Raw genomic sequence first — 15,906 nt, forward strand, 5'->3', positions numbered from 1 at the left:
AGCCTGGGCAACATAGTGACAGCCCGTCTCTATTTAAATAAATAAATTAAAATACATTTAAAAAGTACAAATCCCCCAAAATAACATGGTAAGAATAAACCTAAATATATAAAAATCACTTCATAAAAATGGACATTACCTATTTCTTTTTTTTTTTTTTTTTTTTTTTTGAGACAGAGTCTTGCTCTGTCGCCCAGGCTGGAGTGCAGTGGCGCGATCTCGGCTCACTGCAAGCTCCGCCTCCCGGGTTCACGCCATTCTCCTGCCTCAGCCTCCTGAGTAGCTGGGACTACAGGCGCCCGCCACCGCGCCCGGCTAATTTTTTTTGTATTTTTAGTAGAAACGGGGTTTCACCGTGGTCTCGATCTCCTGACCTTGTGATCCGCCTGCCTCGGCCTCCCAAAGTGCTGGGATTACAGGCGTGAGCCACCGCGCCCAGCCGACATTACCTATTTCTAAAATAAAAACCAGGAAACCAGATAAAACATAAAACCCAGGTATATGCTGACTACAAGAGACATGATTGATAAGGACAGTGAAAGGTTAAAAGTAAATGGATGGAAAGAGATATACCAAACAAACACTAATCAAAGGAAGGCTGCTACTGCAATAGTCATAATACATATAAGATGACTCTCAGGCAAACACAAACATAGATTCTGAAAAACAGAATGGATCAGTGAACATCTGCCAGGAATATTACAATTCTAAACTTGTTCCAGCCAGTATCTTCAAAAATATATAAAGCAAAAATTGACAAAATTTTAAGGAGAAATGGACAAACCATTTTATAGAAAGTGGTGTGATATAGACATCATACAATGAATGTTAAACAGTAAACTCAAGCTCATCTTTTGGATGAACACACCCCTTCCCCATTCCAGTTCTGCCTTCACATCTAATCTCAGTGGGCCTTGGAGTGACTGGTGAGCCTCCTCTCTCCTGGACGCCAGTTTCAAATCTGCTCTCCAGAGACGTCCTATGCGTCCTCCCCACCTCCTCGCCCTGAGGTGTTGAGTCTGCTCCCACCTGCCTCACCTCACCTCACCTCAGACATGGCCTTCCTCCTGTCCCTGTGGAGAAGCTATCTGTTCTCTACTTGGGCACTAATTCGATTCCTTCTTACCTAAGGATAACGCCAACAGTTGCCCCTTCTCTCCAGCATAAGCTCCCTTTCTCTGACAAGGTCATTCTCAACAACATATAAACATGCTTATATTGCTCCATTAAAAAAACAAAACAAGGCCAGGCATGGTGGCTCATGCCTGTAATCCTAACACTTTAGGAGGCCGAGACTGGGGGACTGTTTAAGCCCAGGAGTTTGAGACCAGCCTAGGCAGCAAAGCGAGACTGCATCTCTACAAAAACAAATTTTTTAATTAGGCAGGTGTGGTGGTGCACCCCTGTGTTCCCAGCTACTTGGGAGGCTGGGGTGGGAGGATCAGTGGAGTCCAGGAGTTCAAGGCTGCAGTGAGCCATGATCGCACCACTGTACTTCAGCCTGGGTGACAGAGTGAGACCCTATCTCAAAACAACAACAACAAACCAGCTCTCTCCTTTGACCCTACATCCCTCCCTTTCTCTGCTTCCTTGTGCAGGAAAATCCATGCAAGTGGTCTCCAATTACTCTCCTGTTTTCTCTTCTCTTAATCCTCCTCCTATCAGGCTGCCTTACCCATGCTTCCGCCATCACCATTCCACCAAAATGGCCCTTTTTGTATCTAATGACCTCTGCCTTTCTAGATCTGGCTTGGTGAGCCCATCAGCTGCCTCTGACAACGTTCTCTCCTTGAGAACATTGTTCAGGTGGCTTCCAATTGCTCTTCCTTTGATCTTGCTGTTTATTCCTCCCTTCCCACCGCTAAGTGTTCATGTCTCTGGGCTCAGTCCTTAGACTGCTTATCTTCTCTACATATTAGGCATTCTCATCTCATTCACTTAATCTATACTCTAGTGACTCCCAAATAGACTTTTCAAACTGGACCTATCCTCAGACTAATATATCCAACTGCCTGCTTGACTTCTCTATTCTGATGTCTAACAAAGCATATCAAATTTAACATGTTCCAAACTCCTCACTTTCCCCCAGATCGACACCTCCTATAGTTTTCCCCATTTCAGTGGCAACGCTATCCTCTTCCTCACTCAGACTCCAAGCCATGTTTGGCTCCCTTACTCTTACCCCATATCTAATCTGTCAAGAGATCCTGTTCTATCTTCAAAACATATCCACAATCTGATTCCTCCATTAAAGTCTCTCTCACCCAGATTGTTAAATCCTCCTAATGCATCTCCCAGCTTCCATTTGTGTGCCAATGAAAGGTACATGGAGGTTCTCATCTGAATAGAGAAGCCAGATTAATCCTTTAAAAAAGTATGTCAAGTTGCAGCACTCAAAACTCTCTGATGAGCTCTTCTTGGAGTAAAACCAAGCCTTTAATAATGGCCTCTGATGGGCGGATCACTTGAGCTCAGGAGTTCAAGAGCAGCCTGGGCATCGTGGTGAAACTCCCAGCTAGGTGTGGTGGCGGGCCTGTGGTCCCAGCTACTTGGGAGGCTGAGGTGGGAGGATTGCTTGGGCCTGGCACTTGGAGGTTACGGTCAGCCAAAACTCTGCCAATGCACTCCAGCCTGGGTGAAAGCGTGAGACTCCATCTCAAAAAAAAAAAAAAAGGGCTTCTGAGATCCCCTGTGATCTGGGATGCCCCCACTCTGACTCCCACTCTAGACTTCGTCTCCCATCCCTCTCCTCTGGCTTATGGCTTCAGCCTGCTGGTGGCTTCCCTCAGCCTTGAGCATGTCAAGCACTTGTCCGTAAGTCAGGTGCTGCTCCCTCTGCCTGGAAAGTTCTCTTCTCCCCAGATCTCTACAGACTTCCTCCCTCCCTCTCTTCAGGTTTCTGCTCACAGGTCACCTGACCAGGGATGCCCTCCCTGACCACCCTCAATGCAACAGCAACACTGCCCCTGCCTGTGCAGCAGACACTATACTGCTCTTGCCCTTCCTGGCTATTTGTTACTGCTTACCTGGTTACTGCTTACCACATTTGGTTATTTGTATCTCTTCCCATGAGGGGAGAGATTTTGTTTTGTTCACTGCTACATCCCCAGAAGCTACAACAGTACCTGGCATATATGGTAGGTACTCAATAAATATTTACTGAGTGAATGACGTTCAGGACCAAGGTAGAGATAGGGACCTATTATTCCACACTGTCCTGAAGCACCTTGCCATACAGTTGGACAAGATATCAATAAGGACAGACAAAATTGGTGTTCTTAGCAAACAATATAATCATTTATGATGCAAACCCAAAAGAACCATGTTGGATTCTCTTGGTTGCCCGACACAAGATCAACATACAAGGATCACACATTTCTACCTACTAGCTGTGACTAATTAGAGTAAGCAATTTTTTTTTTCCTCTTTTTTTTGAGATAGGGTCTCCCTGTCGCCCAGGCTGGAATGTGGTGGCATGATCTCAGCTCACCGCAACCTCCACCTCCTGGGTTCAAGTGATTCTCCTGCCTCAGCCTCCCAAGTAGCTGGGATTACAGGTGCTTGCCATGACACCCAGCTAATTTTTGTATTTTTAGTAGAGATGGGGTCTCACCATGTTGGCCAGGCTGGTCTCGAACTCCTGACCTCAAATGATCTGCCTGCCTCGGCCTTCCAAAGTGCTGGGATTACAGGCCTAAGCCACTGCGCCTGGCCGCAAATATTTTTTAAATGATCAATTTCACAAAACTCAACAAAAACTACTAGAAAGTACCAAGGAATAAATCTAATAAAAATATGCAGGAGACCAGATGCAGTGGCTCATGCATGAAATCCTAGCACTTTGGGAGGCTAAAGCAGGAGGACTGCTTGAGCCCAGAAGTTCAAGACCAGCCTGGACAACATACTGAGACCCTATCTCTACAAAAAAATCTCAAAGTTAGCTGGGCATGGTGGCACACACCTGTAGCCTCAGCTATTTGGAAGGTTGAGGCAGGAGGATCACCGGAGCCCAGGAGGCTGAGGCTGCAATAAGCCAAGATCATGCCATTGTGCTCCAGCCTGGGTGACAGAGCGAGACCTTTTCTCAAAAAACTAAATTAAATGAAAATTAAAATATGAAAGACCTTCATAGGGAAATTACTCAAACTTAGGTAGAAGGATATGATAGGATTCTTGAATAAATGGAGTGATAAAGTTGATTTATAGTTGAGAAGATTCAATGTTTTACAGTTATCAATTCTTCCCCTATTAATCTATAAGCTCACTTTACTTCCAGTTTTCATCCCAACAGAATTTTTCTGAGGAACTTGATATACAAATTATATAATTTATATTGGAAGAATGAATATACAAGAATAGTTTTTCTTTTTGCACAAAAAGGATAAAGGAGCATTCACCCCATTAGATATCAAGGCATGCTATAAAGCCATGGTAATTAAAAGTTATATTAACACAGCTGGGCACAGTGGCTCACTCCTGTAATCCCAGCACTTTGGGAAGCTGAGGCAGGCAGATCACTTGAGGTCAGGAATTCCAAACCAGCCTGGCCAACATGGTGAAACCCCATCTCTACTAGAAATACAAAAATTGGCCAGGTGTCAGCTGGGCGCAATGGCTCACACCTATAATCCCAGCACTTTGGGAGGCCGAGGCAGGTGGGTCAGCTGAGGTCAGGAGTTTCAGACCAGCCTGGCCAACATGGCGAAACCTCATTTCTACTAAAATTACAAAAAATTAGCGGGGTGCAGTTGCATGCACCTGTAGTCCCAGCTACTTGGGAGGCTGAGGCAGGAGAATCACTTGAACCTGGGAGGCAGAGGTTGCAGTAAGCCGAGATCATGCCACTGTACTTCAGATGGGGTGCCAGAGCGAGACTCTCAAACAAACAAAAAAAATTAAATAAATAAATGAAAATAGTTGTATTAACACAGAAGCAGCCAAAAGAGGAACAGAACAGAGCCCAGAAACACACCCCTGCATAAGTATGGAATCTGACAGATAATGACTGGCCAGCATCACTAAACACTGGGGAAAGAAAGAGACTTCAGGCTGGGAGCGGTGGCTCACGCCTGTAATCTCAGCACTTTGGGAGGCTGAGGCGGGTGGATCACTTGAGGTCACGAGTTCGAGACCAGCCTGACCAACATGGAGAAACCCCATCTCTACTAAAAATACAAAATTAGCAGGGCGTGGTGGCGCATGCCTGTAATCCCAACTGCTTGGGAGGCTGAGATGAGAAGCGCTTGAACCTGGGAGGCAGAGGTTGTGGTGATCCAAGATCGCGCCATTGCACTCCAGCCTGAGCAACAAGAGCAAAACTCTGTCTCAAAAAAAAAAAGACAAGCAATAATGTGGCAGAAAATATTGGTCATATTATAATAGGCATAGTGTAATTATCCATATATATAAAGAACTACAAATTGATTTTTAAAGTGCTTTTTTTTAAAGACAGGGTCTCACTCTGTTGCCCAGGCTGGAGTGCATTGGCACAATCATACCTCACTACAGCCTTACTCTCCTGCACTCAAGCAATCCTCTAACCTTAGTCTCCTGAGTAACTGGGACTACAGGTGTGCACCACAGTGCTCAGTTAATTTTTTATTTATTTTTTATTATTTATTTATTTTTTTGAGATGGAGTCTAGCTCTGTCACCCAGGCTGGAGTACAGTGATGCGCTTGGCTCAGTGCAACCTCTGCTTCCCGGGTTCAAGCGATTCTCTTGCCTCAGCCAGCTGGGATTACAGGTGCCTGCCACCACACCCAGCTAATTTTTGTATTTTCGCTGTGTTGGCCAGGCTGGTCTTGAACTCCTGACCTCAGGTGATCCACCTGCCTCGGCCTCCCAAAGTGCTGGGATTTTAAGCATGAGCCACCGTGCCTGGCCAATTTTTTTTATTTTTTAATTTTCATTTGTAGTAGACATGAGGTCTCGCTATGTTGCCCAGGCTAGTTTTGAACTTCTGAACTCAAGGAATCCTCCCACATCAGCCTCCTGAAGTGCTGGGATTAAAGGCATGAGCCACCATGCCCAGAGGATTTGAAAAATACTGAGAATCCAACAGAAAAATGAATAGCGTATACAAGTAATTCACAGGAGTAAAGTTTGAATGGCCAATATAAATAAAATTAAAATATGCACAGCTTCTCTAGTAACCAAGTAAATGTGAAATATATCAACTGGTTTTAATTTTCCACTTATCAAGTAAGTGATTTAAAGTCCAACAAGATCAACTATCAGTAAGTATACTAGGGAAATGGCAATTTTCAAACAGTTGGTATAAGGATAAACTGATATAACCTCTTTGGAGAGCAATCAGGCAGAATTTATTAAAATATGTGTTTCCTCCCATCCAGTGATTCTGTCCAAGATAAGTACTCCAGAGAAATTCTCCCATGTCGTGGTAGAAAGATATGCACCAGTGTTGATGAAACGCTGAAAACACCAAAACGGCCTGGGCGCAGTGGCTCACGCCTGTAATCCCAGCACTTTGGGAGGCCCAGGCAGGCGGATCACCGGAGGTTGGGAGTTCGAGACCAGCCTGACCAACATGGAGAAACCCCATCTCTACTAAAAATACAAAAAATTAGCCGGGTGTGGTGGCACATGCCTGTAATTCCAGCTACTTGGGAGGCTAAGGCAGGAGAATCGCTTGAACCTGGGAGGGGGAGGTTGCGGTGAGCCTAGATCACACCATTGCACTCCAGACTGGGTAACAAGAGCGAAACTCCGTCTCAAAAAAAGAAAGAAACAAACAAACAAACAAAAAAAACCCCCGAAACACCATTAGGAAAATGGTCAAAGAGAATGTAGTATATGCGTATGAATTTAACAGAAATGAACTAGATCTCTATGTATCAAAGTAGACAAGAGTGTTCAAGACAGCGTTCAAAATAAAATTGTTCTTTTAACTGCAGCTTAACAGTGGATGTAACTGCTTCTTTGCTGTGGCAGACTATATTTTCTGAAGGCCCCAACAGTCTCTCCTGTCCCTCTTCCTCTTCTAGAACCTTGATACTTCCCTGTGAAGTATCATAGGTAGGGTCTAATACTCCCCTCCTTCAACCTGAAGCCCTGCCTTGGGCTTGTGACTTGCTTGTAACACAATCAAATACAGTGAAGGAGTTACCAGGTGACTTCCAGAGCTAGGTCAGAAAAGGTGATGCAGCCTCAGTGTTCAACACATACTTGGGTCTGGAGCCACCACGGGAAGGCTGTCATGCTGCGAGGGAGCAAAGGCAGGTGGAGGGACATACACAGGGGCTGTGGCTGGCTGTCCTGGCCTTTGAGTCATCCTTGTCTAAGTGCCAGGCACACACCTTAACTACCTTTAGGTAATTCCATCCCTCAGGTGTCATGTCACCCCCAGCCCTTGAGCCTTCCCATCTGAAGCCCCAGGCTTTATGGAGAAGAAACAACATGTTCCTGCCACGCTCCTTCTGAACTGCTGACATAACAGAATCCATGACCATAATAAAATGGTGGTTTCATGCCATTAGGTTTGGGGTGACTTGTTATGCCCTTCGTGCTTCTGTGCCTTTGCTCCCTCCATCTGGAATGCCTTTCCTCTCCCCGAGCCTGCAGATCCTCTCTGAGGCCCAGCTATGTATGGTATCTCCTTGGTGGAGTTCCTCACAGACGTAAGAGGGGTGACCTTAAAACTTGTGGCCATGGCTGGGTGTGGCGGCTCACACCTGTAATCCCAGTATTTTGGGAAGGCGAGGCGGGCAGATCACTTGAGGTCAGGAGTTCGAGACCAGCCTGGCCAACATGGTGAAACCCCGTCTCTACTAAAAATACAAAAATTAGCTGGGCGTGTTGGCACGTGCCTGTAATCCCAGCTACTTAGGAGGCTGAGGCACGAGAATCACTTGAACCCAGGAGGCGGAGGTTGTGGTGAGCCGAAGAAATCGCGCCACTGCATTCCAGTCTGGGCAACAGAGTGAGACTCTGTCTCACAAAAACATAACAAACAAAATACCAAAAAATTAACTTGTGGTCACAAGTCAGGACCTTGAGTGGATGTACAGAATTTAATCAGAGAGCCTTGTTGTTTTAATTAAGAATATCATTCTTAAGAGACAGGAAACATTATTCACAACAGCCAAAAGGTAGATGCAATCCACCTATCTATTGGCAAATTAATAGATACATAAAATATGGTCTCTACATACAATGGAATATTACTCAGCCTTAACAAGGGAGAGAACTGTGACACATGCTATGGATGAACCTTGAAGACATTATGCAAAGTGAAATATGCCAGTCACAAAAGAACAAATGCTGCATGGTTCCACTTACATGAAGTAGCTAGAATAGTCAAACTCACAGAGACAAAGTAGAGTGGTGGCTGCCAGTGGCTGGGGGGTAGGAGGGAATGGGGAGTCAGTGTTTAATGGGCACAGAATTTCAGTTGGGGAAGACAAAACAAGTTCTAGAGATGGACGGTGGTGATGGTTGTACAACAATGTGAATTTAATTAATGCCACAGACTGTACACTTGGTTGAAATGGTAATTTTCATGATATATATATTTAACCACAATTCAGAAAAAGAAATTGTCTGAAAAGAACATTGTCAAGTTTAAAGTTCTTCAGGTTTAGACAAGAGGGCAATGCAAAATCCAATCAAGACAGGCAGCCATCTGGGTGGGTGGGCACTGCTGGGTTCCCTGAGCAGTCAGAATACGTATTTTAGATAAGGGACATGAGCTATGTGACTCCATCTGTCTGTAAGCTGCAGTAAGTGCTACAGGGCTATGGAAAGGGCTCCCTCTAGAGTGTTCAGCTGCAGGAGTTGTGGTGTGGTTATCCAGAAACATCACGAAAGACCCCTTCCCTCCCAGGTAGACAGGAAGGTAATACCAATATTGTTTGGCATGACATAATTTCCTTTGCAGGTAAACATCTTCTTGCTCTAGAAATAACTATAATTAATATAGTAAAGGAAAGTTAAAGGGAATCAAACCCACAGAATCATCCTATTGGCATGAAGCAATCTGTGCACCCTGCCCCAGGCTTACTGTCTCAATCTGTGCTATTCAATACAGCAGCTACTAACCACATGTGGTCAGTAAGCACCTGAAATGTAGTTTGTCTGAATTAAGATGTGCTGTAAGAGTAAAATATACACTAAATTTTAAAGACTTACTATGAAAAGGAATATAAAATATTGCAATAATTTTATATTGAATATATGGTGAAATACAGGTGACCCTTGAACAACACAGGTTTGAACTGCACAAATCTACTTATGTATCAATTTTCTTCCCATCTGCCACCCCTGAGACAGCAGGACCAACATTCCTCCTCTTCCCCATTCCTCTTCCTCAGTGTACACAGTGTGAAGACAAGGATGAAGACCTTTATGACGATGCGCTTCTACTTAATGAACAGTAAATATATTTTCTCTTCCTTATGATTTTTTCCTTTTGAGACAGGGTCTCACTCTGTCACCCAGGCTGGAATGTAGTGGCCCAATCTTGGCTCACTGCAGCCTCGACTTCCTGGGCTCAAGCAATCCTCCCTGCTTGTCAGCCTCCCGAATAGCTGGAACAACAGGCACATGCCATCATGCCTGGCTAATTTTTACATTTTTGGTAGAGATGGGGGTCTTGCTATGTTGAACAGGCTGGTCTTGAACTACTGGGCTCAAGAGATACTCTCGCCTCGGCCTCGAAAAGTGCTGGGGTGCTGGGATTACAGGCTTGAGCCACCACGCCCAGCCTAAAACCACTATTCTAAGAAGGGGTCCATAGAAAACCTACTTAAAACAAGCTCTGCCCACACAAAACTGCCAGTCAGCTTCTCAGTGCCTCAACTGCTTATCTTAAATTTATATTAATATATGCTCATATTTTTTTAAAAAACGTGGAGACACAAGCAACAAAAGGAAAAAATGGATTTCATCAAAACTAAGAAACTTTGTGTGTCGGCCAGGCATGGTGGCTCACACCTGTAATCCCAGCAGTTTGGGAGGCCAAGGCAGGCAGATCATGAGGTCAGGAGTTCGAGACCAGCCTGGCCAGCATGGTGAAACCCCGTCTCTACTAATAATACAAAAAATTAGCCAGGCATGGTGGCACGTACATGTAATCCCAGCTACTCAGGAGGCTGAGGCAGAATTGCCTGAATCCAGCAGGTGGAAGCTGCAGTTAGCCGAGATGGCGTCACTGCACTCCAGTCTGGGCAACAAAGCAAGACTCTGTCTCAAAAAAAAAAAAAAAAAAAAAAAAAAAAAAAAAAAAGAACCTTTGTGCATCAAAAGTCACCAGGAAGAAAGTGAAAAGAATGGGAGAAAATATCTGCAAATCATATATATGATGAGGGTCCAGAACCCAGAATATATAAAGGACTTACAACTCAATAACAAAAAGACAAATCACCCAATTAAAAAATGGGTGAAGGCCTTGGCCATTTCTTCCAAGAAGACATACAAATGACCAACAGACACATGAAAAGATGCTCAATGTCATAAGAGAAATACAAATCAAAATCATAGTAAGATACTACTTCATCTACTTCATAGCCGTTAGGATGGCTATAATTTTTTTAGAAGACAGAAGACAAGTTTTCGTGAAGATGTGGAGAAACTGGAACCTTCGTGCTTTGCTGGTGGGAATATAAAATGGTATAGCTTCCATGGAAAACAGTTCAGCAGTTCCTCAAAAAGTTAAACATAGAGTTACCAGATAACTTAGCAATTGTACTCCCCAAAGAATTAAAAACAGGGACTCAAACACGCCCATCTTCACAGCTGCATTACTCACAATAGCCAAAAGGTGGAAACAATCCAAGTGCCCAGCAATAGATGAACAAAATGTGGTGTATACTGTACACATAATGGAATATTACTCAGCCACAAAAAGGAAGTTCTGATACATGCTATAACATGGATGAACCTTGAAAACATGCTAAACACAAAAGGACAAGGCAAATTTGTAGACACAGCAAGTAGAGGATATCAGGGGCTAGCCAGAGAGGATAGTGGGGAATTACTGTTTAATGGGTAGATTTTATGTTTTAGATGAAAAAGTTTTGGAAATAGATGCTTGTGATGGTAGCAATATTGTGAATGTAATTAATGCCACTGAATTGCACACTTAAAAAGAGTTAAAAGGTAAATTTTATATGTTATTTTACAACAAAAAAGGAAAACAAAAATAGAAGTTTGACCTAGCATTTCTACTCCAAAAGAAATGAATATACATCCATACAAAAACTTGTACATGAATATTCTAGCAGTATTATTCATAATAGCCAAAAAGTACAAACAACCCAAATGTCCATCAACAGAAGAATGGCCAAATAAAATGTAGTGTGAAATGAAATATTATTCAGCAACAAAAAGGAATGAAATACTGCATATGCTACAACATGGATGAATCTCAACATGCCAAGTGAAAGCCAGACACAAAAGGCCATATATGGTATTATTCTGTTTATATAAAATGTCCAGAATAGGCAAATCCACAGAGACAGAAAGATTAGAGGTTGCCTAAGGCTGCAGGAGCAGCTCCTAATGAGTAGAGAGCATCTTTTTGGGGCGATGAACATGTTCTTAAACAGTAGTGATGGTTGCACCACACTGTGAGTACACTAAATGCCACTGTGAGTTTATTAAATGTGTACTTTAAAAGGGTGAATTTTGAGGTATGTGAATTATATCTCAGTAAAGCCATTATAGGGCAGAAGAAAAAGAGAAAAGAAAAAGAAAACCTTCCAGAAAGTCCAACAAAAAGACATGAGGAAGAAAAGGTGAGAGCCTGAGGATCCACCCAGCAGGTACAGCAACTGACAGAAATTCCAGAGCTAGACAACAGAACAAATAGAAGTGAGAAAATTACTTTTAAAAATTAATACAAGGTGGCCAGGCACAGTGGCTCACAGCTGTAATCTCAGCATTCTGGGAGGCCGAGCCAGGCGGATTATCTGAGGTCAGGAGTTCGAGACCAGCCTGGCCAACATGGTGAAACCCCATCTCTACTAAAAATACAAAAAATTAGCCAGGCATGGTGGTGCACACCTGTAATCCCAGCTACTAGGGAGGCTGAGGCAGGAGAATCACTTGAACCCAGGAGGTGGAGGTTGCAGTGAGCTGAGATCACGCTACTGCACTCCAGCCTGGGCAACAGAGCGAGACTCTGTCTCAAAAAAATAATTAAAAAAGATGGAGTCTTTAAGATTCTGAGGGAAAATTATTTTTAACTTCATATCATTTTTATATTTGCATAGAAATATACAAATTGTATTTACGTATAAATATATTATTATTTTTTTAGACAGGGTCACGTTCTGTCACCCAAGCTGGAGTGCAGTGGTGCCACAGCTCACTGTAGCCTCAACCTCCAGGGCTCAAGCAATCCTCCTACCTCAGCCTCTTGAGTAGCTGGGACTGCAGGTGGCCACCACCACACCCGGCTAAGTTTTAAAAAATGTTCTGTAGATATAAGGTCTCACTATGCTTCCCAGGCTGTTCTTAAACTCCTGGGCTCAAGTGATCTGCCCACCTTAGCCTCTCAAAGCACTGGGATTACAGGCATGAGCCACCATGCCCGGCACCTTTTTTTTTGAGACAAGATCTCATTCTGTTGCCCAGGCTGGAATGCAGGGCTCAATCATAGCTCACCACAGCCTCAAACTCCCGGACTCAAGTGTTCCTCCTGCCTTAGCCTCCAGACTAGCGAGGACTGCAGGCATGTGCCACCATGACCAGCTAATTTTTCTTCTAAAAAAAAAAAAAGTTTTGGCCAGGCGCGGTGGCTCACGCCTGTAATCCCAGCACTTTGGGAGGCCGAGGTGGGCGGATCACAAGGTCAGGAGATCGAGACCATCCTGGCTAACACAGTGAAACCCTGTCTCTACTAAAAATACAAAAAATTAGCCAGGCGCAGTGGCGGGTGCCTGTAGGCCCCGCTACTCAGGAGGCTGAGGCAAGAGAATGGCGTGAACCCAGTGGGTGGAGCTTGCAGTGAGCAGAGATCATGCCACTGCACTCCAGCCTGGGCGACAGAGCGAGACTCCATCTCAAAAAACAAACAAACAAAAAAAAGTTTTGTAGGCTGGCTGCAGTGGCTGATGCCTATAATCCCAGCACTTTGGGAGGCCAACCCAGGAGGATGACTTGAGCCCAGGAGTTTGAGACCAGCCTAGGCAACACAGGGAGACCTTGTCCCTATAAAAAAATTTAAAAAATTAGCTGAGCATGGTGGCACTCTGTGGTAGACCCTTGCTACTCAGGAAGCTGAGGCGAGAGGATTACTTCGGCCCAGGAGTTTGAGGCTGCAGTGAGCTATGCTTATGCCACTGCACTTCCAACCTGGATGACACAGTGAGGCCATGTCTCTTAAAATTTTTTTTTAATTTAGCAAATGGAGCGTATTTTTAAAATGTGGCAACAGGACAAATTGTTTTAGGAAAAACAAAATGTAAAAAGAAGAAAATGCAATAATAATATACTGTTAAGTTCTGCAATAAACAATTTTACACACTCAGTAAACAGAAACACTGATTACTATTTAACCATAAAGTGTGATGTATACAGAGGGTGGGGGAAAGGGAGATAGAGGTTGTGTGAGAGCTAAACACTCATCTATGCCTATGGTAACAGGAAATTAATAGAAATGATTAATTTTAGAGAGCAAATATAAGGTAATCAGTCACATTTTTAAAAACATACATGAAGGCAAATACCAGAATATATAGCTAGTAAAAACTAAAGGTAGGGCAGTGGGCTGGATATTTTCTCTTAGAAGACTCTTTTTTTTTTTTTTTTTGAGATGGAGTCTCGCTCTGTGGCCCAGGCTGGAGTGCAGTGGTCTGATCTAGGCTCACTGCAAACTCTGCCACCCGGGTCCACGCCATTCTCCTGCCTCAGCCTCCCAAGTAGCTGGGACTACAGGCACCCGCCACCACGCCCGGCTAATTTTTTGTATTTTTAGTCGAGATGGGGTTTCACATGTTAGCCAGGATGGTCTCGACCTCCTGACCTCGTGATCCGCCTGCCTCAGCCTCCCGAAGTGCTGGGATTACAGGCGTGAGCTACCGCGCCCGGCCTTCTCTTAGAAGACTTTTAATGCTCTCTGATCCCTGTCTCTGTTTTGATTTTTTAAAATAATTTTCTTGTAAAAAGTTACTAGGTACTTTCCTCACAACACTTCCCCTGCACTAGTGGGTGTGACATCAAAGCTGGGAATTGGCCTAGAGGACAGTGAAAACAATGACTCTGATGAGCCTTCTGCATCATCAAAGGCTGCTGTCCTCAGGGCCCCTCCATCATGTATGGGATGTGGGTCAACACCATTTGGACACTCTGAAGACCTGTCCTTCCTGAGTGTGGAGGAGTAGCTCAATGGGAACCAGAACCTCAGGTGAACCAGGTGGGTGCAGGTCAACAGCCTGGAGCTGCCCAGGACCTCCCTTCCACCACCCAATCCCCCTTCAACCACCTTTGAATCTAGGTTCCCTACACATGTCTAGCACTTTCTTGAACTAACTTCTCAAAGGAGTTTTTGGAAATTGGCATGATATAGGTAGAAACATAAGTGGGAAATAAAAGCATAACTTCTTCACGCCCTGTTGAGACCCAGTTGGATCCCTGGTACTTGGCACACAGGAAGCACTCAGGAAGAAGCTGTTGGCTGAGTGTGGTGGCTCATGCCTGTAATCCCAGCACTCTGGGAGGCAGAGGCGGGTAGATCACCTGAGATCAAGAGTTCAAGACCAGCCTGGCCAACATGGTGAAACCCCGTCTCTACTAAAAATACAAGTCAGCCAGGTGTGGTGGCACGTGCCTGTAGTCCCAGCTACTCAGGAGGCTGAGGCAGGAGAACTGCTTGAACTTGGGAGGCAGAGGTTGCAGTGAGCTGAGATCGTGGCACTGTACTCCAGCCTGGGTGACAAGAGCGAGACTCCATTTCAAAAAAAAAAAAAAGGAAGTTCTTGAAGTCATAATTAGGCTCCCACTTTTCTCTGTGTCAGGCCCTTTACATGCACGACCACATTCAACCCTTACAACATGCTCACATAGTGAGCAGAGGATTAAATCCATTTTACAGATGAGGAAATGGGGGCTCAGAGTAACCTGACCAAGGTTACTTCAGAACTAAGGGAGGAGCTGGGATTCAAACTCAGGTGTGGGTGACCTCACAGCCTGCACAACAAGCAGCTATCACCAGCAACCCTTTCTGAAAAGAGGTTTGGTTCAATAGGTGGATGGACGGAAGAATGCGAAGAAAGTAAGGAGGAGCTCAAAAACTAGCCCAAGAAGAGAACCTAAGAGACCCTCCCCCCTCAGAAGTTCGGAAGCTGCCGGCCACCAGCTGGAGAACCAGCTGCGAACACCTTCTACCCTTGCCCAAGGACCATCCGTGTGGCACCCACCTTCTTCAGAGAGGTTGTTCTCTTTGGTCTCCTTGTCCATCTGGCAGCACCAGCCTTCTAGTCGCTCCGTTTCTGCCTGCAGTAGCTTTAGGAACCAGTAGCCGTCTCGGCGGCAGGCCCCTGGCTGTGCTGGCTCTGCTGGGGAGCTGGAGGAGGTCTCAAGCCAGGGGTCGGGTGGGGGCAGCGAGGACGCCTCTAGGGCAGGGTCGCTGTTGTCTCCATAGGAGAGGTTGCGCTTGATCTGGGCAATCTTGGGGACCTGCCGGGGACCGGCATCGATGCTGATGGAGTTGGGGTGAGGGGTACAGTCCGGGAGGCTCCTCTCAGATGACTTACAGCTTGAGTCATTGGCATCCTGGGTATCCGAGTCTGTGTCCCGTCGGGAGGACATACTGTGAGAGGGGACGCTGCTTCTGTGGGTAGGGGGTGGATGGGGTGGGGACAGGAAGGAGTGAGTCACCAAGAGGGCCAGAGACCAGAGGCCGCCTTGACCCGGACACACGGGAGACAGAGAAACGGATGCATCA

General features: G+C 45.0%; 1 protein-coding gene and 1 long non-coding RNA gene across 26 annotated transcripts in view; one reads left to right on the forward strand and one right to left on the reverse strand.

Annotated features, from left to right (window-relative positions):
* LOC139358468 (uncharacterized) overlaps window positions 1-13,766 on the forward strand; it is an 86,742-nt gene extending 72,976 nt beyond the window's left edge. For all 3 annotated transcript variants that reach the window (XR_011613379.1, XR_011613380.1, XR_011613378.1), the window contains one exon: window positions 6,356-13,766. This is a non-coding gene — a long non-coding RNA (uncharacterized lncRNA). The remainder of the gene's footprint in view (window positions 1-6,355) is intronic.
* LOC105496296 (DLG associated protein 4) overlaps window positions 1-15,906 on the reverse strand; it is a 234,076-nt gene that overhangs the window by 20,188 nt on the left and 197,982 nt on the right. For all 23 annotated transcript variants that reach the window (XM_011766607.2, XM_011766608.3, XM_011766606.3 and 20 more), the window contains one exon: window positions 15,380-15,792. In XM_011766607.2, the coding sequence (XP_011764909.2) occupies window positions 15,380-15,792 (413 nt within the window). The remainder of the gene's footprint in view (window positions 1-15,379; window positions 15,793-15,906) is intronic.

This window comes from Macaca nemestrina, chromosome 15, assembly GCF_043159975.1.
Source record: "Macaca nemestrina isolate mMacNem1 chromosome 15, mMacNem.hap1, whole genome shotgun sequence".
NCBI classification, from domain to species: domain Eukaryota; kingdom Metazoa; phylum Chordata; class Mammalia; order Primates; family Cercopithecidae; genus Macaca; species Macaca nemestrina.